Source organism: Mustelus asterias, chromosome 2 (genome assembly GCF_964213995.1).
Source record: "Mustelus asterias chromosome 2, sMusAst1.hap1.1, whole genome shotgun sequence".
Lineage (NCBI taxonomy): Eukaryota > Metazoa > Chordata > Chondrichthyes > Carcharhiniformes > Triakidae > Mustelus > Mustelus asterias.
Genome location: NC_135802.1, coordinates 37,049,551 through 37,075,796, shown reverse-complemented (window position 1 = coordinate 37,075,796; position 26,246 = coordinate 37,049,551). Strand labels below are relative to the sequence as shown.

Here is a 26,246-nt window from a genome sequence, read left to right as displayed (position 1 = left end):
TTGCCACATGCTGTCAGAAACAACTCAGGAAACTCTGCATTCAATGGAATACTTCCACATTCAGCTTTAAGAAAGCAAGCACACAAATCATTCTGCAAACAGTGGTCCAATAAATAATATCATTTAGTTTGGTGTTGGTTAAAAATAGACTACGAAGTGAATGGCGTTCTAGCTGAGTGTAAAATTGACCATTCTCGCTGGCAGCAGGGCAGCCACTGATGAGATTGGAGAATCCTGCCCAGAATGTTGGCCAAGATATTGGGAGAATTCACATCTTGCATAGTATTGTATCGTTCACCTGAAACACTGGAATAGACCTTAATTTAAAATTTCATCAATAATGGGGCTTGAAACCACAACATCACAATTTGAAGTAAGAATACTACCAACTGATCCAAGTTGACAATTCTTAATTACATTGTTTTTTTAATGACTTTTATAAAAGTTGATTCAAATTAATATTAGCAATACTTGATGAATAAAAAATATTGCTGAAAAAGACACCCTGTTCAAGCATTCATCAAGTTAATTTGACTACTCCAGGTGAATTTGAGCATAGGGTGGAGCCCACTAAGACATGCTAGGAAATTATTACATGCTGCTGTGGAAATGGAGCAGTCAAATGAGCTCCCTTTCCTTGATGCACCAGTTGAGAAATCTGCCTGTAGGTTTCAACCATGTTCTACTGCAAGCCTACCTTCACTGACGCGCACTGGGATTATTACAGTTCTAGGTGCTATATGATTTGCCTTACTGGCAACCTTGTAAATAGGGCCTGAGTTATTTGATACCATGCCAAGCTTGATGCTGAAATAGGGTGCATCAAAGACATTCTGCAGGATAATGGCAACTCTGATCTGATCATGTTGGCCCAGTCCAACTCAGGTTACCCTGGAAGGCCAAACTTTTGAGCAGCAAGCGAAGCTAGCTGTTTCACACTGCTACTATACAGCAGCAACACGAGCGGTATGTGCCACTAACAGGATACTGATGTCAAGCCAAAAAGACATTCTGACTACCACACATATGAGTAATGTGGCATATGATTTTCAGTTCCAGTGTGATGCTAGGTATCTAGACTGTACGTCCCAAAGACTGGTGAATCGCAACAGCATGTCCTTTCTGCTGTTCACAAAGGGAAGATACAGACCGTAATCTATCAGCCCATGCTTGCAAAATGCAAAACAGTGTGTCCAACATTAGATGTGATTATGTAATTGGACACCATTTACTGAATAATTCTCAGTGCGCTAAAAATTAAGCTGACGGCCAATTTAAGATAGTCAGTCGGACTAGCAGTGTGGTGCATGGGTGTGTACTGGAAGCTACATATATTAATGCACAAGATCCTGTTCTTTGCAGACAGAAAGAACATGTACACACATTAGGCCTATTTCAGCTAAATAAAACAAGTGATAGACATTCGCTGGTTCATTCCACAGGACAATGCCTCAGCCAGAGTCAAGCTGCCTGGTTTAAATTTCAATCAACACTTGGCAGTTAACTGTCAATCACCATCAACCGGTGCTTTATCCATGGCAATCACAGTCCACTTGCCAGCCAATCAGCACCTTCTTATACAATAAAACATTGTTGTTTCGCCTGACATTGGTATTCTTGTGATTGCCCTGACAAGTACAAGGTGACAAAAATGACTTTTTTCAACAATATTCATGCTCTGTACTACCAAATGACTATTTGAATAAGGGACATTAAACCTATCTTGCTGAACAGTTCACTAAGAAATTGTTACACAAGGAAATGAAGCAACAGAAGAATACATTTTCAGTGCACAAGAGGAGTCACTTATTAGAGATAAAAGGAGCTGCACCAGGTCATGTATGGTCAAACGTTTTGAACAAGTTGAGGCAGAGACAGAAATGAACACAGTGGGATACAGACGGAAGTTAATCGCAAGTGGAAATATTACACCTCAGCTTACTGAAAACAGCAATTCACATTGCTAGTCAGAGGATTTTTGTCAGTCTAGCCAGCTTATCACCTATAGCAATCCCTAATCCTTCTATTACTTTGCCTCATTTCAGCTTGCTGGGTAGAACACTCAAATTTCTCACAAGAAGTAAGGAGTCTACAAATGATAACTTGTGGAAAATCTATTATATTTGAATGATGATAATATAAATGGCAAGGCTGAGCAGAAAACTGCAAAGAGGTTTAATCCCTCCCTCCCCCCCGCCCCCCCCAACCCCCATGAATGCATTTTATTGCTTGAAAACTGGTATGACCTCGCTGAATTGTTGAGCGGAGGTTCTGTCCACAACCATTTTGAAAACTCTGATGGGGCCTAATGCACTGGTTCCATGAATGTCCTGCCATAATCTCCAATCAATATTCCTAGCTCAGAGCTCGCATCCCCAAATGATCCCAATGGGATCAACTCCACTGGGTGGGGGAGGAGGGGGGGGCCACAACTCATGGTTTGCAATCCCCTTGGTTAGTCAAAGGAGCAGTAAGCAATTTTGGTGTATACTGGTGTGGAGGTGATCAGTCCTGGCTTGTAGGCTGGTACATGAAACACCATCTATCTGATCCCTTCTGCACCCAGCTATGGATAAGTGGTATAAGTTGAGCATCGTTACTGAAAAAAAAGCACACTCTGAAAAACTCACCCAGGGGAAAAATGTCAACTGCAGTTAAAGGCATTGAATCCTAAAATTTTGCAGCACAGGCTCTCATAAGGAGCTTGGTCCCATTCTGTTTTCCTTTCTTCGTACACATTTAAAACATATTTTCAAGTATTGACCTACACCTCTTTTAAGAGCTATTTTATTTCTACCACAGTTTCTGGAAGATTTGCAAAAAGAAAAATTAAATTCTCCCAACTTTTTGCATTGTTTTTGGGGTGATGATTTTAAAATCATGTCCTCCAGTTGTTACTGTTTCAGTGTACGGTGGAAATATTTAAAACAAGTTCGAGCAGTCATGCTGACATTCCTAATGGGACCACATTGAGCTGGAATGCAGCTCCTGCTCCTCTTCTCCAGTTGGGTTGCCTGAAGAATCCACTGGTCTGCAGGACGCTCTGTTTATTTACTATATTGATGGAGCAAAGCATTAAACAGACTGCTATTTTGCTTCCCATTTCCTTGAAAATTCCTAAGTACAACATAACTGCCCATGTGCCACTCTATTTTACTTAACCGTCACACATTATAAATTGTTGAAGTAAGATCCTAGATTTTGCCCACAAATTCATTTATTAAGCCTGTTGATTTGAAATCTCTATTAATTTGCCCCAAGAACTTATCTGATCTTTAAACTCCACTGGCCTCCCAGTTTGAAAGATTTTTCTTTCCTTACTTGATTTCATATATTTGCACTTTACTCTTTATTTGTTTTTGTTCTCCTAAGTCTGTGATATTGTCGGACTGTTTCTCTTTTTCTGAGCCTTCATACAGTTTCCGAGCCTTCATACAGAAAGACATGCTTCCTTTCTGCATCTCAAACCATTTTAAATAAACAGGTTTTTGAGCTGTAACAAACTCATGCCTTTGTATAGTTATGATGACAGGTGTTTAAATAGTTGTGCAATCAAAGTGTTATAAACAGCGAGGGTTACAATCAAAGTTGGTTTCATGCGAAAATGAAAAATTGTGAAAAGGGGTTATTGAAATCAGAAACTAGAAGCAGGAGTAGGCCATTGGGCCCTCTGAGCCTGCTCCGCCATTCATTTTGATCATAGCTGATCAAATTCAATATCCTGATCTCCCCTTTCCCCTGATCCCTTTAACCCCAAGAGCTGTATCTAATTTCTTGAAATCACACAATGTTTTGGCCTCAACCTCATTCTGTGGTAGTGAATTCCACACATTCACCACCCTCTGGGTGAACAAATTTCTCCTCCCCTCAGTTCTCATCTATTCTTTCACTATTCTCTAAAGGAAGTTTCTTGAAACATATTAACATTTTTTTGCTGGATCAAAGCATAATCCTGTACTGACCAATACATTTATAAGTTTTTCAAAGTACTAATTCAGATTCTTCAGCCATTTACCTTTGTCCTTCTGCACACTGTTAGGCCCATCTGTCATTCCAGTATGTTTCTCTTGTGTGAGTTGACCAAATGCAGTTGGCAGTACCTGCTGTTTCTCATTTTGATTTAAATGAAATAACTGTAGCCCTGTAACAGTAAGTAATCAGTCACAAACCAATCGCCAAGGGTAGAAAGTAATAAAACTAAATACCAATGCTGCCAATATTCCTTGTCAAAATTTACTGGGTTCCAATGCAGTAATTGAAAATATTCAGGCCACTGTTTTAGTGACTGGATTTTTTTTTAAACAAGGGATTCCTGGATATTTATGGTACCATCATTCTGTGATTCTATCCATTTCTAATTAGGTCCACTGATTTACAATGATTGAATAAATCAAATTATGTTATACATGAGCTTTTACTGATATTACTGTGATCCCATCCATTTCCCATTAAATTCAGTAATTAGTGGCCTTGGAAATAATCCAACTACCACCTCAAATGTATCCCACTTGGTTTACAGAGTTCTTCAGCCAGGACAGCAAGACAGACCCGATCAACCTCCAGGAGGAGAACCTCCAGATAAACAGACAAGCTTGCCCAAAAAAGATATTATTATCTCTCCTCTTCACCCCCAAAACCTGTCCCCAATGACGTACAATTTTCTATCATGTGGTTCAAGAATAACGACAACTTACACTAATATTTATGCATTCTATATGCCATCATCTATTGGAAAGGATATAGAAAAACAAGAAAATTACAGAGATGTGCAAAAACAATAGAGTAATTGTAATGGGCATTTTGATGATCCTCAAATAGACTAGGATAGTCATACAGTAAAGCACAGAAAAGGGGTGAAGTGTGTGCAGGAGAAGTTTCTAGGTTAGTGCACGTCCAGTCCAACTACAAAAAGGAGGCATTGCTGGATCTAGTTCTGGGAAATGACGTGGGTCAAGTGGATCAAGTGTCAGTAGGGGAACACTTACAGGAGTTAGCATAGCTTCATAAGGTTTAAATTAGCTATGGAAAAGAACAAGAGGCAATTCAAAGTAAAAATAATTTATTGGGGGAAGGTTAACTTCATAGGGTGAGAATAGATCTGGTTCAGGTAATTTGGAATCAAAAAACTGGCCGACAAAACTGCCTATCAAAGAGGAGATTGAGAAACAGGCTGAGTATATAAAAGTTCAGAGGGAAAAGAAACAAGAGAAACAAGGAGAGAGTATGACCAAAGACGCAACATAATATCAAGAGTACAATTCTAAAGGAAGCAGAGGGAGCTGGGTTTTGTACACAAATCATTGAAGATGGCAAGGCATGTTGAGAAAGCGTTAAAGCACATAGCATTCTGGGCTTTGTAATTAACCATATAAGAGAACGGTAGCCAAGGAGTCATGATGAATCTGTATCAGGCCCTGGTTCAGGTTTAACTGTAGTATTGTATCAAATTCTGGGCACCACACTTTAAGAAGGATGTGAAGTCAGGGTGCACAAAAGATTCACCAGGATGGTTCCAGGCTTGAGGAGCTTCAACTACACTGATAGATTAGAGAAACTGAGGCTGTTCTCCTGGAGAAGAGAAGATGATGAGTAGATTTGAAAGAAGTTTTCAAAAGCATGAGAAGTCTGGACAGAGCAGTTGGAGAGAATCAGTTCCCATTGGCAGAAGGGGACATCAGTTTAAAATGATTAGCAAAAGAAGCAACAGTGCCATCAGGAAAATATTTCTTTTAATGCAGAGTGTAGTTAGGATCTGGAATATTCTGCCTGGCAGTTTGGTGGAAGCAGATTCAATTAGAACCTTCAAAGACCCTAGGCTTGGACAGCTAAATGTACGATCACAATGAAGGGGCAACAAAAGTGTGAATGCACAAGAGGTCAGAATTGGAGAAATGTAGAGTTCTCAAACAGGTTATAAGGTGGGATGAAATTAAGAGACTTTGGGACTAATATAATTGGTTTCACCTGAAGAAGAATTGTGATATTTCTGTATTTATGCGTAGGTAAGGGTAAGCTGTGTCTGTGTGTTCCAAGTTATGATGTGGAGATGCCGGCGTTGGATTGGGGTAAACACAGTAAGTAGTTTAACAACACCAGGTTAAAGTCCAACAGGTTTATTTGGTAGCAAAAGCCACACAAGCTTTCGGAGCTCCAAGCCCCATCACTCACCTGAAGAAGGGGCTTGGAGCTCTGAAAGCTTGTGTGGCTTTTGCTACCAAATAAACCTGTTGGACTTTAACCTGGTGTTGTTAAACTTCTTACTGTGTTGCAAGTTAATCAGAGGTGAGGCTGTATAGTCAGATTGTCTGCAGAATCTAAGGGATGAAAGACTAAAGGTGTTGTCTTCTTGCATTTTCTAATGAGGGCTAATGATGTGTCTTAAATTACAAGGACAAACGTGAGGTAATGCATTTTGGAAGGTCTAATACAGATAGAAAATATACAGTAAATGGCAGAACCCTTAAGAGTATTGATAAGCAATGGGATCTGGGTGTACAGGTACACAGGTCACTGAAAATGGCAATGCAGGTGGAGAAGGTAGTCAAGAAGGCATACAGCATACTTGCCTTCATCGGCCGGGGCATTGAGTTTAAAAATTGGCAAGTCATGTTGCAGCTTTATAGAACCTTAGTTAGGTCGCACTTGGAATATAGTGTTCAATTCTGGTCGTCACACTACCAGAAGGATGTGGAGGCTTTGGAGAAGGTACAAAAAAGATTTACCAGGGTGTTGCCTGGTATGGAGGGCATTAGCTATGAGGATAGGTTGGAGAAACTTGGTTTGTTCTCACTGGAACGACGGAGGTTGAGGGGCGACCTGATAGAAGTCTACAAGATTGTGAGAAGCATGGACAGAGTGGATAGTCAGAAGCTTTTTCCCATGGTGGAAGAGTCAATTATTAGGGGGCACAGGTTTAAGGTGAGAGGGGCAAGGTTTAAAGATGTACGAGGCAGATTTTTTTTACACAGAGGGTGGTGGGTGCCTGGAACTCGTTGCCGGGGGAGATAGTGGAAGCGGATATGGTAGTGACTTTTAAGGGGTATCTTGACAAATACATGAATAGGATGGGAATAGAGGGATATGGTCCCCGGAAGGGTAGGGGGTTTTAGTTAAGTCAGTGCAGGCTTGGAGGGCTGAAGGACCTGTTCCTGTGCTGTAATTTTCTTTGTTCTTTGAAAGAGTAGATCTGAAATTTGCATTTGGTGATAAGTTTTGAAAATGATTTGTAGCTGTTGCATTTCAAAGGAGTCTCAAAGGTGGAGAACATTTGCATTTTATGGAAGATTCATGAGTAAACAGGGGTGGGCTTTTTAAATTTTATTGACCCAAAGTAGACATGTAATAGGAACATGAAAGGTTTTAATGTTTGGGAACCGGAGTTTCTAAAGAGATATTTCAGACAAAGGGGAACTATGATGAAAGGGGCAAAAAAATATTTATGAAAACTGATTTTCATCATGTGGGGCGTGGGGAGTCGGGGGAGTCCCACACTGAAAGCCAACTCCTGTGTTTTGGACTGTGCTGAAGATCTGTGAAAATCTTAGTTTTGGGTCAGGAGAATATTTGTCCTGAAAAACAATTTGTTCCAAATCTCCCTTTGGAAAACCACATCAGCGTGGATTTGTTCTTCAAAGTCGTGGATTGTATTTCTGTTTGAAGTTAAAGCAATTTCTCGCTATCATTTCCTGGATTTTATGGTTAAGAATCCATTCAGGCTGTTGGCAAAAATGACAGTTTTGAGCACCTTTAAAAAAGTATTTTGCTAAGTGGGGAGGGGAGAGGACGGTTATTTTCTAAGATTTCTTTCTAACTGTATCTTTTATCTTGTGTGTTGAAGTTTTATCTTTTCTGCCTTTTAATTAACATTTAAATTCTTCGCATTGCAAAAGTTATTACTGGAGTCCTGTGCTTTTGTGTTCAGCAGCTTTCCCTCTTTGTTTCCACAATACAGAAAAACATTACAATCAGTCGAGACAGATTCCAATCCGAGACCTGGCAGCCCAGTATTATCAGTTACAGTCATAAAATGTTGCTGCAAGGGTGCCTAGCAATTCTGCCACGCTAACCTACATCAGGATCTGTGAAATTAAATATTAATATTCTCCAGAACAATTTTTAAAAATATTTTATTTTCAAGGTAAGGGATGTTAGTGTTGGAAAAGGGAATGCATCCTATTTTAGCCATCCAAAATCATTTCCAAGTCAGGTGTAACATTCCTTGAAGCCAAATTAGCTTCCTCTAACCTGTCCAAATGATGCACATCTGGCCAAATCTCAGAACGGCGATTTTTGATATCCTGTGTTGTCTCAAACTTACAGCCAATTATTGCCAAATCAGAAAGAATCTTCTGTTATGAGGTAATAGCCATTGGGGACTTCTGAGGTCAATGAAGTCAGCATCAAAGGAGGCAATGTCATTGCATCATCCAGTTTTCCCCTCTCATTCTCAACATTTTTCTTCCCCCCCAATTCTCCCTTCTATTCCCAGGCCTCTGCTACTCCTCAATGGCTAACACAGGTGGACAACTTGGGAACTGAAACTAAGTAGTGGTTTGGTGGTTGATTTTCATTGCATCCTGGAGAAGGTACATAAACACATCCCATCTCTTTCACTATAAGATTATGTTTTAAAATTGTATTTTTGGTTTGCAAAATGAGTATATTTTGGGACTGCAGGTTTAAATATAGGATCGATAAGGGTCATCTGACCCATGCTGGAGTATGCCTGACAGCAAGCCTGGAGTGGTTTAATTATTAGAGATTTAAGGAAGATTCAGATTGTTTAATTAAATGGGAGGTGAAAGGTATTTATATTGGGGACAATTACAACAATTTCTAAATTGGCGATGAGTAGATCCCGAGTCCCAGAAAGGTGTTAAAGGTATTAAGCTGTAAACAGTCATGTTGCAAAGTATCCCTTCACCTCTAAGAAAGTTAGGATGAAGAATAACTGATTAGCTATGTAGCAAAGTAAAATTGTTAATGCGTTTCCCTGCTGCCATAAGGAAAAGGAAGCCATTGAGATCAGGTTTTCCTTTAAACGCAGGAATATCAGACAGACAGACAGACAGACAGCTGTTGTGGTTTTGTCTGGTGGGGTCTACGGCCAATTGAGAAGGAAAGAACAAGAGACAGAATCTGCCCAGACTGCACCTTAAGCAGAGGAACTGTTGACTCCCCCCTTCACCATGCAGAATGTGGGTGGGAGCTTGCACTCAGATTGAAGACATAGTTCGTGAGGTGTTAAAGGAGGCTGGAAGATCTGCGCAGCTTGAAGCTAGAAGAAGTTCACATGGTAGCCCCTCACAGTGAGAGATAGTGCTGGGATTAGAGAAGTTACACAGCTGGGAAATTCAAACAAAAAGCCACCCATTGCAACCCAACCGTGCTGGGAAAACATGTGAATTGTTTGCGATAAGAATTGTAATTCGGAGGATTGTGCGATACATGATAAGTAAAATGGAACTATTTATTTCTAAAGTTTGAAGCTTATGCAAAGTAGCAATTCAAAGATGTGCAGGTTAGGTGGATTGGCCATGCTAAATGCGCAGGGTTCACCCTGACTGGCTTTCACCTGGTGCCTCGTATCTCACCGTGGAACCAGAGAACCTTTACAGTGCAGAAAGAGGCCATCTGCCCATCAAGTCTGCACCAACTTTCCGAAAGATCATCCCTCCCAGCCTCTCCCCTCCGCCCTAGCCGTGCAACCCTGCTCATTTAGCATGGCCAATCCACTGAACCTGCACATCTTTGGACTGTTATTTTGCTTAAGCAATGGATGCATCTGCACCTTACAGTAATGAGGTATAAAAGAAGTGCAAATGTTGGTCCCATGGAACACATTATCTGGTTAAATGAAGTCGCTAACAAAAACCCTGGCTTCATGTCAGCAGATTTTATTCTATCGGTTAACGTGAGCATGAGCTATCAAAATGAATAAGGAAAACGCTGGAAATCAGTAATCCAGAAAGAGGGAAGAATGCAATATTGTTGAACATTAATCTGCCCCTCAACAGTGGAAATCTTCATGCACCCATATTGGAGCTCCAGTGTTCTGCATCAAGGAAATCAAAATGCATTTCCTCAGTCATCAAATGTCTTGATCAGCATTCATGCCCCCTGTCATCCATTCCCATAATCATTAGACCAGCCCTTAGGGATGTAAATTCCACTTAAATTCATACAAAACTTTGTCAAAGGGTCATCTGGACTTGAAACATCAGCTCTTTTCTCCCCTTACCGATGATGCCAGACCTGCTGAGATTTTCCAGCATTTTCTCTTTTGGTTCCACCTGAATTGCCCAGATTGACGCAAGTATCAATGTTAACTGAGAGAATATGCATTGCTACCCTCTGGAAAAAGTTTTGCTCAATTCACCAGCACATGGAAGCAAAAGCTAAAGCTAAATGGTGAAAATTTCAAGCAGTCTAGATTATTTTCCTATGGTACAGGCCACAGAACTGCCTCACAAACCTGAAATATACCCCTGCAGAGGGAAGGACATGTTAATGCAAATCAGAACATGGAAGATTGGCCTGCAGGAACACGACAAAAGTGACCAAGAGAATGCTACAATGCAGCGCTGTCAGGCGGTGCTGCCTGCACCAACGGCCACCTCCGATCTTAAATATATCATATTCTTACAAAAGCTTACAGGCTATTATTTTCCAATTAATATTGTATTGGATTATTCAGTGTTACAATTGAGAAAGCCAACATACGAATGCTTTCTATTTAAAATAAATTCAAAACGTTTAAGTTACGTTTACATTCAAACCATAAATTGGTAAACTTTTGGCAATTTTCTGAACTCAAATTACGATCTATTTGTGATGCTCAGTTTCTTTAAATATACGAGGTGGTGGGCAGATGGAAATGGTTTTCTGTTTAAACACTGGATGCTTCTCACGTGTCGGTGCTGACCCATGGGCCGAAGGGCCTCTTCTGCACTGTATGAGTCTATGAATGCAGACATTAAAGTTCTAACAGTTATATAATCACGTTTGCACTGAAGACAATAACTTGTTTAAGTTTATTTATTAGTGTCACAAGCAGGCTTACATAAACACTGCAATTAAGTTCCTGTGAAAATCCCCTAGCTGCCACACTCTGGCACCTGCTCGGGTACACTGAGGGAAAATTTAGCATGGCCAATGCACCTAACCAGTACTTCTTTTGGACTGTGGGAGGAAACTGGAGCACCCAGAGGAAACCCACGCAGACACGGGGAGAACGTGCAGACTCCACACAGACGGCGACCCAAGCCGGGAATTGAACCTGGGTCCCTGGTGCTGTGATGCAGCAGTGCAAACCACTGTGCAGTTGGATGCATATCAAAGGAAAAGTACAACTTGGAAGACAACAGAGTTAATAAGGTGCGAGTCCTTCCTATCCACCTCCGAGGAAGTTGTGTTACAGCAGCTACGAGTTCACAATAAATGCAATACGCCTCCAGTCAAAATCCCATCATGTAGCAGGTGAAGTTCTAATCACATTTTACAGATGTTAAGCAGTTAATAAAGCCTCTTTCTTATCAATTAGTTCTTGATTAAAGAAAGGCTTTCTGGCCTGTTCAAGGCACCCATTACTTTCTTTGTCAGAGATTAATAACAGTACGCTGTCAAAGTACCCTGCCGTTGACACTGAATAACTATTGTGCAAACCATCTGCAATGTTAGCATCTGTTGGTGGTCTCTTGGGCAGATGTTTTAGTCTTGCTTTCTTGTCACTGGCCTTGGCTACATTATTGCAACAGATGTAGACAATCAAAAAAGTGTTCATTCCCATGGTGAATTATCTGGGACTGTTTGCTATTTTGCATAAGCAATAGATGCACCTGCACTTTACAGCAATGTGATCTAAAGGAGGTGTGTTGATCCCATGAAGCATAATTACATGGTCAAATGAAATCACAGACAAAATCCTGGTCTCAGAATAGCTTCATATCAGAGATTTTATTCCGTTGGTTAATGCTTGCATGAGCCATCAACTGAACAAGCAAAAAGCTGGAAAACAGGAATCCAGAAAGAAAAATGCAATGTTGTTGAATATTAATCATAGAATCCCTGCAGTGCAGAAGGAGGCCATTCAGCCCATCGAGTCTGCACCAACTCTCCAAAGAGCACCTTATTCAGACCTACCCACGCATTTACCATAGCTAATCCACTGGACCTACATATCTTTGGACACCAAGGGGCAATTTAGCATGGCCAATCTGCCTAACCCTGCACATCTTTGGACTGTGGGGAGGAAACGGGAGCATCCGGAGGAAACCCACAGGGACATGGGGAGAACTTGCAAACTCCACACAGTCGCCCAAGCTGGAATTAAACTTGTTCCCTGGCACTGTGAGGCAGCAGTGCAAACCACTCCATCACATACTGCAGCATATTAGAGCTCCAGTGTTCTGTATCAAAGAAACCCAAGTGCATTTTCTCACTCATTGGATTTCCAATCTCAGTCATGGTGTGCAGGGGAAGCAATAAATGGAACTAAAATGTTTTGCGGAATAGCAAAGGGAAAATGCATCATGGAGAATACTCATGTACATGAGCTGCTTTCATAATCTTGATACGACGAGTCTGGAATATGAATGTTTGTCTGCCTGCCACTCTAACTTGGAATCGTGTAGGGAAATTGAAGGAAGAATTTCTTTTCATGTGTTGCAAAGGGCAGTATGACAAAAAGTGTGAAACAGTGCTTTAAACAAAGAACAATAAACTTTACATCGAGTACTGAAGAATATTCCCCAAGTTCATCAAATATATTTGTGCTTGAGAGGATTGGTGGAGGAAGGGAATAGACAAAGAGAAGAAAAATAAAATCCATTGACAACGCAAAAGAGGCGTACAGAGATAGATCCAAAAAGGTTGCAGGAAATAGAAGTCCAAGCAACACTGAGCGTGCAAACAAGAGCACAGCAGAGATTCAGCAGCAACCCATCTAAGTTTAAGTTTATTTATTAGTGTCACAGATACGCTTACATTAACACTGCAATGAAGTTACTGTGAAAATCCTTTAGTCGTCACACTCCAGCACCTGTTCGGGTACACTGAGGGAGAATTTAGCATGGCCAGTGCAGTGATTTGATTTATTATTGTCACATGTGTTGGTATACAGTGAAAAGTATTGTTTCTTGCACGCTATACAAAGCGTACCATACATAGAGAAGGAAACGAGAGAGTGCAGAATGTAGTGTTGCAGTCATAGCTGGGGTGTAGAGAAAGATCAATTTAGTGCGAGGTAAGTCCATTCAAAAGTCTGCCGGCAGCAGAGGAGAAGCTGTTCTTGAGTCAGTTAGTACATGACCTCAGGCTTTTGTATCTTTTTCCCGACAGAAGAAGGTGGGAAAGAGTATGTCCAGGGTGCGTGGGGTCCTCGATTATGCTGGCCACTTTTCCGAGGCAGCGGGAAGTGTAGACAGTATTAGTGTGTGGGAGGCTGGTCTGAATGATGGACTGGGCTTTGTTCACGACCCTTTGTAGTTTATTGCGGTCTTGGACAGAGCTGGAGCCATACCAAGCTGTGATGCAACTGGAAAGAATGTTTCTATGGTGCATCTGTAGAAGTTGGTAAAAATTGCAGCAGTCATGCCAAATTTTCTTAGTCTTCTGAGAAATTAGAGGCATTGGTGGGTTTTTGTAACTATAGTGTCGGCATGGAGGGACCAGGACAGGTTGTTGGTGGTCTGGACACCTAAAAACTTGAAGCACATGAGCATTTCTACTTCATCCCCATTGATGTAGACAGGGGCATACTCTCCACTACGCTTCCTGAAGTCAATGACTATCTCCTTCATTTTGTTGACATTGAGGGAGAGTTTATTGTCATTACACCAGTTCACCAGATTCTCTATCTCTTTCCTGTACTGTCGTCATTGTTCGAGATCCAACCCACAACAGTGGTGTCATCAGCAACTTGAAAATCGAGTTGGAGGGAATTTGGCCACACAGTCAGAGGTGCATAAGGGGTATAGTTAGGGGCTGAGGACACAGCCTTGCGGAGCACCGGTATTGAGGATGATCGTGGAGGAGGTGTTGCTGCCTATCCTTACTGACTGCGGTCTGTGGGTTAGGAAGTTCAGGATCCAGTTGCAGAGGGAGGTGCCGAACCCCAGGCCACGGAGTTTGGAGATGAGTCTCCTAGGAATAATGGTGTTAAAGGCTTAGCTGTAACCTATGAATAGGCGTCTGACATGGACGTCTTTGTTATGTAGGTGTTCCAGGGTTGAGTGCAAGGCCAGGGAGATGGCATCTGCTGTGGACCTGTTGCGGCAATAGGCGAACTGTTGTGGATCCAGGCAGTCTGGGAGGCAGGAATTGATTTGTGCCATGACTAACCTTTCGCAGCACTTCATTAAAGGTGGATGTCAGAGCCACCGGACGATGGTCATTAAGGCACGCTGCCTGCCTTTTCTTTGGTACCAGGATGATGGTCGTCTTCTTGAAGCAGGTAGAGACCTCGGATTGGTGTAAAGAGAGGTTGAAGACATCTTTCGGTCTGTGGAAGGAAACTGGAGAACCCAGAGGAAATCGGAGAATCCAGAGGAAACCCACGCAAACATAGAGAGAACATGCAGACCCCGCACAGACAGTGACCCAAGCCGGGATCGAACCCGGGTCCCTGGCGCTGTGAGGCAGCAGTGCTAACCACCATGCCGCCTTGGCTGCCTTCCTTAGATTTCCATCATGTAACTTAATATTTCTGTTGCGTTCAGTATTTTTAAAGCAACTGACTTGACCTGGGAATGATTTCTGCGCACAAACATTGAACATACCTCCATCAGATCCACCATGAAGTGATATTAATGGCATCTGTTTAGATATGAACACTGAAAGCGGTTCTGACTGAGGAAAGTGAACTGGGATGAAAAATTGAAATATAAACCTATAATATAAAAATAAATTTAAGTAATGGTGATGCAAGGATAAGAATGTTATTAAGTCCACTATTTAAATTTAACTCAACAGACCTGAATGCACTACGTAACAAAGTGCAATAGCATTTTTAAAAAATATTGCACCTGATGTCTAAAGGAATCCTCCTCTTTACCTTTTTATCATTGTATACCTCTATGCCCACTTCATGTGGCTGCTGTGCAATTAAGAGTGGTGTTTTCTTCCATAGCCTCAGATTACAAGGCAATTTCTCCAATAGACAAACAGATAAATAATTATTACAGAAGGCAGGAGGGTTAACATGCTTTCAGCAACTAAAGTGCAAAAGGAACATCTGGTAATTAACTCTCAGAAATTATAACACCATAGGTGAGACATACACACTTCATCAACAACAACTTACAGCAAGATTTCTTATAGTTCCACTCGTCACTCCATTTACTGAAAGGTAAAAGCTTACCAGCCAACTTTGATGAGTCATGAATAAAATCCTGCATCTCTTCACAGTTCTGTGTTTGGCTGTCATCTACACTGCCAACTTCTCTCCTGTAACAAAGAGATTACAAGATAGTGGAAATGACAAGAGGCTATTGCCTTGTGTGGAAGAAAAGCACAATTGTATTATTCGCATGATGTGGCACTTCATTTCAGGTGTTTATGCTCTTCAGTAAAACAAAGCAATGACAATATGATGATAAAATCAAAAATCTAGATGCTCACAATCATGCATGTTTATGTATAGTTCATGTATTTTCTTATTTCAAAATTAATAGAATATAACTCAAACAGCAGAGCATTTCCCTCCAATCTAAAGCACAAAAGAGGAGCAAGGCACTGAGGTATAAAAATAAAGGGCCTGATTCCCAAAGAATAAAGTGATATAGTTGAGGGGGGAATTTCTTCAAATAAATTGATGAATTAATTTACCATCACTGATTCGTATAACCCTGTTCTCCAGGTGAACATTGACCAATATTTGAGGCTTTTCTTTAAACAGTATGCTGTTATTGTTTGAACAAAAAGAAGAGTTTCTGCCTCCCAAAGTAATGGGCAGAGTTACTGGACAAGTAATCCAGGCAACTACACTAATAACGCAAAAGTGGAGTTAAAATTCCAGTCTGAGAATTGAATTAAGTGCAAGAAAATCTGGAATTACAAAGTGAATATGCATGTTGGATTGTCATTAAAAACTCAACTTGTTCACTCACTGGGAAAGGAAACAAGCTTTTTCCCAGCCAATTTGGCTTAGCTGTAGCTTCAGTAACCACACCATGAGGGTTGACTTTAATTTCACTTTGAATTGGCCTAGTGTGGCTAGGTGGGAGTTACAGGTGGGAAATAAAAAGCAGAGGGGTTGGGCGCAATTCTCCCATCAAGGACTAAGTCCTGTGACAGCGACGGGGGCGGGAAGTGTTTCCTGTTGCGGAGAGAGATGGAAAACCACGCCATATCTTCTGGTCCCAACATACCCAATTCTGCATCCAGGAGTTCAGCGCCATCTTCCTTGGTGGGGCACGCTGGACAGCGCATGTCCCGCTGTCATATCTGGGCAACATATTTAAAAGGCTTCTGGACAATCTACAAAAACAGAAGTTTTCCATCGCCCCAGCTCCAAAACTTAATGACATCTCCCTACGTGACCTCCTGAACCATGTTGAGGTGCAGAAATATACCATACCCACCAGATGGAAGGCAGCAGTCAAGCAGGAATACCAATGGGCATAGGTGGCTATGCCATCATTGTTACCCGGGAACACAGTTCCACAAGAAGATGGACAACTTTGTTCGCCTCACCAGGGTAAGTCCCATCAGATGGTCATATGAATCACAAAGACTCCAGTATGCCAGGGTCCAAGGCCCATTAGCAATGCCATGTCCTGTCACGGCCCCAATTCATGAGAGTGAGAAGATGGGAGACAGGGTGTCCATTTCTCAGGTCTCTCACAGAGTTCAAGGTGAGGGCAATTGAACTTGCAGGAGTGTAGCGGGATCGATCCATTGGCAAGCAGGAGCTCGGACTTGGGTGTCCACCTTGTAAGTAGTCATCTATTCAATGCAAATCTGAGGGTCTAATATGACTCCATGTTGGAAGCAGCTCTCCAACTCACTTATAGATGCCTTCAGGAAAGAGACCAAGGTCCAAAAAGGCAGAGGAGGAGGAGGAGGCCTCCCTATCAGGTCCCAGCCCAGATATCAGCCAAGAGGGAGAGGAAAAGGAGAGCTCTACATCTGTAGATGCCACTCCACCAGTTCAGGAACACCCACCATGTGGATATTAGGGCTAGTTTTGGAACGCTCTTACAATCTGGTGTTCACCGCATGAACACATGTCTCCAGCAGCAGGAGGCAGGTTCAGCTGAGTTTCCCAGCTCACGAAGGAGGCATCTGTGCAGTCTGAGTCAGTTGACGAGCCTCTGGAATTGGCCTTCCAAACTATGGTGGAGCATCAGCAAGAGGTGGTGCAACATCAGGCTGTTGGAAGCCCTCAACAGGGTGGTGCGGGAGTCGGAGGAATCAGTTCACCTGCTCTCTGATGAAGTGGAGCCCACATCTACACACTTGGAGGTCTCCATGGGAAGGATGGTGGGCTCCATGGAGTCCAGGCTCAAGCAGAACACCCAGTTTCTACCAGAGATGCGAGCCGACCTGCACTCCACTGCCGTTTCCATGGGTGAGTTCATACAGCGGTAATGTGAGTGGGGCGGCGGTGGTGGGGGTGGGAGGGGACACCACGACGTCCTTCCAGGCGCCCCTCCCCTCAAGTAATCAGGTTGTGGTCCTTGGGCACCTGACGGGAGGAGGCAGAGCAGCTGGCCACCCTTGGGTGATCCACTTGGGACTCCCAGAGGATGTCCACTCCCTCTGTATCCCCGAGGCCTGTGAGCCCTTCACTTTTGCCCTCTGTCACTACAGAGGGAGTATCTAGCCCACAGGGAGATAGCCAAATCAAACCCCGCAGGCCACAGCACTCCAGAGGATGGTCGCCAAAGTCTTCAAAAGCAACAGGCCAAACAACTCCACAGGCTGTTTCCACCCCTAATGCGGATGTCAGATGATACTGTATTATCTGCAAATATATTCACTCCCACTAAATAATGCCTACTATTCTGTTTCAGTGTGATTATATAGCCTTCGTTGCTTCATCACCCCTCCCTCCAACTCTTTCTCCTCCACCAGTCATTCTATGTCCTTCTCCCATCACCTTCGACCCGCCCGGCATCACCTGCGACTCCCCACTGTTACCCGACAGCCCGAATCCTTCTCATTCCAGAACGCCCAGTTCCCTACCTTCCCATGAATCCCACGCCCATCCACATTGACCTAGCTGACCGCCTCCTCACAACCCCCGGGTCCATTTTTGTCTCTGTGACCCTCGCCACCCCTTCTACCGATACTGACACACCCCCACCCTACCAACTCCCTTGCCCAGCCTCACCATTCCATTCGATCATCCTCCCTTGACCTCACTCCCCGGGAGGCAGTCATTGACCCCACAAACCCCTCCTTTGCATATTCACCTGGATACTCTACCCCCCCCCATTGTACCCATCTCCCCACATGCACCATTCTCTCTCCCCCCCCCTTACACCTTCCCACTCCGAGCTCCCTCCTCGCAGCTGCACCAATTCCCCCCTGATAGCTGCATAGTGGAGAATTGTGGTGTCTGTGTGGTTGGGGGGTGGGAAGGGGTTGCTTCCGGTCAGGTCTCAATTTGCATCATGCCAATCTCCAGCGATCTGCCATAGCAGTCAGCATTGAAAGACCCCGCTATAAATTCATTCATACTGGCTTGATACTGATTTTTGGGCCTCCCACTGCATTCGCCCAATGTACCCGGCATTGATTCCACCAGCAAGGACACAGGAGAATTCCATCCATTATGTTAAACTTGTACAGAATGTTGGTTGACACATTTCAAGTACTGTAAACAGTTCTGGTCTCCATATGTGCAGCAGATGGAGGCCCAAAAAGAATTTACAAGAATGACAGTAGAACTGTGATATAACTAAATATTGAATCACGGAGTCATTACTGCACATTTGGTCCGTCATGCCCTTGACAGGTCTCTGCAAGAGCAACACACCTAGTACCATCCTCTGCCTATCCCCTGCAGCCCTGCCCAATATACCAGCCTGTTGGTAACTGCTTGCAATTTATCGCTATCCTCCTCATAGCTCACAATGTTTCCAAGATTTGTGTTATCTGAAAATGTTTTGTGGCCTGTAATCCCAAATCGAGGTCAATAATATTGATCAAGAAAAGCAGGGATCTTAACACTGACCTCTCCTATACCCCATTCTATACCTTCCTCCAGTCTGAAAAACAACCACTCACCACTACTCTCTTTCCTGTCATTCAAATCTCTCCGTTACCTTATCAAAAAACTCAATAAAGTTAAACATGCTTTGCCCTCAACAAATCCATGCTGGCTTTCCTTAATTAATCCACAAGTATACACTGTTAATTTTGTCCTGAATCACTCTTTCTAAAACCTTCCCCATCATCGAGATTAGATGGGTCTGCTGTTCCTGGACTTATCCTTACAATCTTTTCAAACAAGGATGTAATATTTACAATTTTCCAGTCCTCTGACACTAGCCCAATATTTAAGCATGATTGGAAGATTATGCCAGTGAAGCATCTTCTCCCTTGGTAAAGACGCATACAAATTAATCATTTAGCACCTCAGCAGTAGCCCCGACCTCCATGCATTAATGCCTCTTTTGTCCCCAGTCAGCCCACTTCTCCTTATACCATCCTATTACCTGTTATATGCCTATGGAAGACTTTTGGATTATTTTATGTTAGCTTCCGTCTTCTCATACTCTCTTCGCTTCTCTTCTTTCATTTGTCCCCGAACTTTAAACATTCAGCTTAGTTCCCAATTGTACGGCATCAAAGGGAATGGGGAGAAAGCAGGAATATGGCATAGAGATAGAGGATCAGCCATGATCAGATTGAATGGCGGAGCAGGCTCGAAAGACTGAATGGCCTACTCCTGCTGCTTGTTTCCATGTACAATCCACCTGACATCTGTGTTATGCATGCATTCTCAGCATCATCGAACACTCTATCACTGTTGTCATCCATGGAGCTCTGGATCTGTTTGCCCCAACTTTCCCCCTTGTGTGTATGCGCCTCAACTGTACCCAAACGACCTCTTCTTTGAAGGTTAACCAATTACAGTTTTCCCTTCCAATCTTTGATTCCAATTTACCTGAGCCAGATCTGTTCTCGCTCCACTGAAGTTGGTCCTCCCTCAATAAATTATTTTTATTCAGGATTGTTCCTTATCCTTTTGCATGGCCAACCTAAACCTTATGATACTATGATCACTATCCCCCAAGTGTTCCCCTATTGACATCTGATCCACTTGACCAATCTCATTAACACAACCAGAGTGAGCAATGCCTCCTACCTCACTGGGCCACAATCTTACTGATTGAGAACATTCCCCTGTAAACACTTTGATCTCTTCCCACCTCGCTGAGTTTTATTACTATCCCAGTCTACATTTGAATATTTAAACTCCTCTATTTTCACTACTTTATAGTTTCTGCACCTCTGTAATTACCCTGTAAATTTGTTCCTCTGAATCTTTGCCACTAGCTTGTGGCCTATAGAGCACAGCAAGTAGTTAATAGCACTTCCATTATTTCTTAGCTCTAATCTAACAGATTCTGTCCTTGAGCCCTGGAGGATATCCTCTCTCCAGCACTGTAATATTCCCTTTACTAAGTACAGTTAAACTTCCTCCTATCTTTCCTTTACCATCTTTCCTGAACACTTTGTATCCAGGAATAATTAGCATCCACTCTAGTTCATTTTTGAGATCCAAAGAAATATTGGGAAGATTGAAGCCAGTGTCTTTGGTTCCCTTTACAAACTCGGTTCCGCAGCCATCAGCCTCATCCCTGGCTCTCTGACATAAATCCAACATCCCGGTTTAGGCCTTCCTCATGTGTGCGGAACTTGGCTATCAGTTTCTGCTCAGCTATTTGCTCGGATGAGGAGGATCGCAACAGACACCTCCAGACACTGAAAGATGCCCTCATAAGAACAGGATATGGCGCTCGACTCATCGATCAACAGTTCCGACGCGCCACAGCGAAAAACCGCACCGACCTCCTCAGAAGACAAACATGGGACACGGTGGACAGAGTACTCTTCGTTGTCCAGTACTTCCCCAGAGTGGAGAAGCTACGGCATCTCCTCCGGAGCCTTCAACATGTCATTAATGAAGACGAACATCTCGCCAAGGCCATCCCCACACCCCCACTTCTTGCCTTCAAACAACCGCGCAACCTCAAACAGACCATTGCCTGCAGCAAACTACCCAGCCTTCAGGAGAACAGTGACCACGACACCACACAACCCTGCCACAACAACCTCTGCAAGACGTGCCGAATCATCGACACGGATGCCATCATCTCACGTGAGAACACCATCTACCAGGTACACGGTACCTACTCTTGCAACTCGGCCAACGTTGTCTACCTGATACGCTGCAGGAAAGGATGTCCCGAGGCATGGTACATTGGGGAAACCATGCAGACGCTATGACAACGGATGAATGAACACCGCTTGACAATCACTAGGCAAGACTGTTCTCTTCCTGTGGGGGAGCACTTCAGCGGTCACGGGCATTCAGCCTCTGATCTTCAGGTAAGCGTTCTCCAAGGCGGCCTTCACGACACACGACAGCGCAGAGTCGCTGAGCAGAAACTGATAGCTCAGTTCCGTACACATGAGGACGGCCTAAACCGAGATGTTGGATTTATGCCACAGCTTGCCTCCTGGACTTGCTGGCAGTCCTGTCTGGAGACAATACACATCTCTTTAACCTGTGCTTATTGCCCCCTCCACTCACATTGTCTGTATCTTTAAGATCTGGTTGGCTGTAGGGATTCGCATTCTAATCAGTATTCTGTAACTTGATTTTGTGTCTCTGTATGCCCTGTTTGAGAGCAGATTTCCACTCCATCTGACGAAGGAGCAGCGCTCCGAAAGCTAATGGTATTTGCTACCAAATAAACCTGTTGGACTTTAACCTGATGTTGTTAAAACTCTTATAGAATTAAGGAAACAGGAATAGGCCATTTCATCCCTTGAACCTATTGCTCTATTAACTGAGACAGAAACACAGAAGTTATATAATCCATTATGTCCGTCAAAAAGGAACCATCCAAACTAATTTCATCTTCCACCTCTTAGTCCGTAGTTCTGGAGGCTGTGGTACCTCAAGTCCATACCCAAGTTTTTTTTTAATGCAATGAGGGTTTCTGCCTCTACTACCTTTCAGGGAAGGAGTTCCAGATCCCACCAATAAAATTACTCTGCAACTTCCTTCCAATCCTTCCATCAATTACTTTAAATCGATGTCCCTTCCTACTGACCACCTGTTAATGGAAATGGGATTCTTTGTATCCATTCTATCTAGGCTCTTCATAGTTCTACAAACCATCCCTCAGCCTCCTCTGCTCCAAAGAAAATAACACCAGCTTATCCAATCTTCCCTCATAGCTAAAATTCTCCATTCCTAACAACAGCCTCGTAAATCTCCTCTGTACCTTCTGTAGTACGATCATATAATTCCTGCGATGCAGTGACCAGAACTGCATACAGACTCTAGCTATGGTCTACATGGCGTTTTATACAGTTCTGGCTTAACCTCCATGCTTTTACAGTCTAGGTCAGGGAAAGTAAAGCAAGTACCGAATGGTTCTCATATACCACTATCATTGCAAAACACACAATGAACATTGTATAGGTACTTCCAGTTTTTGCATAGTTCTCTATTGTCCTTGTGTTTATGGACATCAATTTTGGCTTCCGCAACTTTTATTGCCATTATGTGACTGCATCACCAAAACTACTGTGAGCCACACATTATAAATATATATTTCACTCCCCGCAGACTGCACATTACAGTATTGCATTTTGCATATGAAACATTATTTGTAAAGTTTCATGGCTATAACGTAGAAATATGGCAAAAGTAGTGATTTGGCCTTTTATTTTTACAGGGGGCAATTTAATATGCAAAAGAAATTAGACGATTGAAACCCAAAAACATTGTCTTCACCTTAAAGCTGCAACAGTGACAGTGGTTAGCAGAATCCTTCTTCATAATTTAGGCAGCTTGCTGAAGAAAAGGACGTCAGTAATAATATTTAACTGAGACTACAAAATCTGATGCACTTAAAACTATTCAGCAGTTAGAGGATATACACCGTCACTCACAGTTTACTCCAGGGAATCAATTCCCATATATGATCGTATAAAGGGGACGAACTATTCAGTATTACCAGAGGGATTAGGGCACATCATTAAAACTAGAGAAACATTACACCAAAGTCAAGTGAAATGTTTTTGGCTGATTCAACAGTGAAGTAACTGAATTATATCAGAAAAATATATTTATGCATTGCAGCCTCAGCCATATAAAATTGCAGCGTTTCTTAATCGGGTTGGTACATTGAGCATCCTGCCACAGAAAAGAGAGTGACAGCATCTTGTTTGTCTTCCTTGCTCTTGAAGAGCAATCATAGTGCAGCCAAACTTGAGATCTGAAGGTGCCTGAAAGTATATGCATGTGGATAGAGTGGACGTGGAGATGATGTTTCCACTAGTATGAAAAACTAGAACCAGAGGGCATAACCTCAGGCTAAAGGGACGATCCTTTAAAACAGAGATGAGGAGGAATTTCTTCAGCCAGAGAGTGGTGAATCTGTGGAACTCTTTGCCGCAGAAAGCTGTGGAGGCCAGGTCATTTAAGACAGAGATAGATAAGTTCCTGATTGATAAGGGGATCAGGAGTTATGGGGGAAAGGCAGGAGAATGGGGATGAGAAAAATATCAGCCATGATTGAATAGCGGAGAAGACTCGATGGGCCAAGTGGCCTAATTCTGCTCCTATGTCTTATTGTCTTATGGTCATAGAGGCAAGCGCACTTGAGAACGGAACAGTAGAAGAATGAGATAATGGGGAACACTATAAATTACCTGGGGAACAACATGTGAAGAAGCTAGGCTAGCGCCACACTAATATGTAGGAAGGCTGGTCCCTAAAAATGCACTTTTTTCTCGAGTTCTTGCTGGACTGAACAAAGGAATTCTGACATTTTCTACTTATTCAATTTTATCTTTTTTCCACTCAATTCATTTTTCTCTGATGTTTCTTTTCTGGATAATTGCAATGCTTTCACCACTTTATTTTCCTGTTATTTTGTTTTCATTTGAGCAGCCATTATTGCTGCCACAAATTCTCAATCGCAAGTCAACTTTACCATCAAAAGTACAAGGAGGTTGCTGACCGTGTACCTGCAGCATAAGATACTGCTCCAATTGACATGACACTATTCTACACTAAATACACTCATGAATTAGTACATGATTTAAGGACTAAGGACTTGTAAAATTGAACACCAACACTTGTACTTAGCACTAATTACACCATGATAAGTCTACCAGCCAATTTGTTACCTAAAATAAACTTAATTGAAACTGTTGACTGTAAATTACAAGTATGGGCAGTGAGATCTTTGAAACTGATAAAAAAAAATGTATGAAACTAGTTCTAGCAATTATGCAATGTACAACAAGCACCACCACTAATGCAATTATATCACTGTTGTCAAATACATTCATTAAAAGGTTAAGTATTAAAAAAGTGACCTTGTATCCAGAAACAAAGCAATATTCTGTAACATTTGCCTGCACGTAATCTAGATCGGGGGGAAGAAAATCTGATGTAATATCCTCCAACTTTTAGACTTGTTGTTTGCAATAATATTGAAAATGAAACAAGAATCTGACCCAGAAAATTAAACATGACTTCGCTCTTAGGCCATTTGGTTTACATAATGCAGTTCAAAATACGTATACAAAATCCTATTTTATAATCACTTTATCACTTTCGTTTAGGATATTTTTGGATGTCGACAAGTAAAACCAAATAGATTTAGAACATGTCGCCACCAGTCACAATCAGGATTCAATCAAGGTTAGTTTGTAATCCTTAGGGCATTGTTCATCATTTCTGGTCCATGGGTGGAAACTTCCTGTGGCAGCAGCTGTAACCTTGTCATCAAGACACAAATGTTCACAAAAGCATCTGTCTTTTACTTTATGTGTCAGATACTGATGCTAATATTAGACCAACACACAAAAATAACTAAACAATATGCTTTCTATACCAAATATGCTTCACTTGATTTAATTTCTGCAGACATGCATTGTGATCCGTGCACCTGTTTCAGAACTCATTAAAGCTTTAACATTTTGAACCATTTAGCTCAACTTTTGTTCCCAAATCAAAACAAAAATCCTATGAGCTCTTAACTTTTTAAGTGTTTTACTTGTCGTGAGTAATGTCACTATATATATTTTTAAGACTATACTGATGCTCTCTCCAGCTCTGTCTTTGTATCCAACTATTCAATAGAACAACGGGTCTAACCACAACTCCTTCGTGAACCTATTACAGGAAAGCAAGTCGCCAGTGTAGCCTCAAGCCAGTAATCAGATTCCAAAGAGCTTGGTTTGGTATTTTAGGATAGGGTAATTTAGCTAAAATAATGGTGAGGCCAGGCAAACAGCACCGCAACTTCAGGTGAGGGGAAGTTAAACATGAACACCCACATGTGAAGTCTTCAATTGCAGAAATGATTTACCAGAATAATCACAGGGATGAGGGATTTCAGTTACATGGCTAGAATGAAGAGGCCAGATTGTTCCCCTTAAAGCAGAGAAGGTTAAGAGGAGATTTGATAGAGTCATTTAAAACCATGAGCAGTTTAAAAGACAACTAAGCAAAGGGAGATGATGGCATAGTGGTAATGTCACTGAACTACCAAACCAGAGGCCCAGACTAGCTTCTCTACTGGTTCAAATCCCACCAAGGCAGCTTGTAGAATTTAAATTCAATTAATAAATCTGGAATTGGAAGCTAATCTTTTGGTGATCATGACAACTATCATCAATTGTTGTAAAAACCTATATGGTTTGTTAATATCTTTTTAAAAAGGAAATCGGCCATCCTCAAATGTCCTCTGAAATGGCCTAGCAAGTCACTCAGTTCAAGGGCAATTAGGAATGGGCAAAAAAATACTAGCCTTGTCAGCGATGCCCACATCTCATGAAAGAATAAATTTTTTAAAACTGGACCGAGCACCTGAAGGATCAATAACAAGAGGAAACAGATTTAAGATGATTGGCACAAGATTCAGGGCCAACAAGAGGAAACTGTTCACACAAGTGATTAGGATTTGGAATGCACTGTCTGGTAGAATGATACAGATTCAACAGTAGATTACAAAAGGGCATTCTATAAATAATTGGAGGAA

At 42.2% G+C, this 26,246-nt stretch overlaps 1 protein-coding gene across 11 annotated transcripts in view; it reads right to left on the bottom strand.

Moving 5' to 3' along the window:
* Positions 1-26,246, bottom strand: part of znf438 (zinc finger protein 438) — a 221,783-nt gene that overhangs the window by 30,947 nt on the left and 164,590 nt on the right. For 6 of the 11 annotated variants that reach the window (XM_078233454.1, XM_078233407.1, XM_078233399.1 and 3 more), the window contains 2 exons: positions 15,359-15,444; positions 4,016-4,141 (listed from right to left, as the gene is read on the bottom strand). In XM_078233454.1, the coding sequence (XP_078089580.1) occupies positions 4,016-4,141; positions 15,359-15,444 (212 nt within the window). Of the gene's footprint in view, positions 1-4,015; positions 4,142-14,340; positions 14,523-15,358; positions 15,445-26,246 lie in introns of those variants that run through there. The other 5 variants (XM_078233471.1, XM_078233445.1, XM_078233436.1 and 2 more) reach the window with 3 other exon arrangements.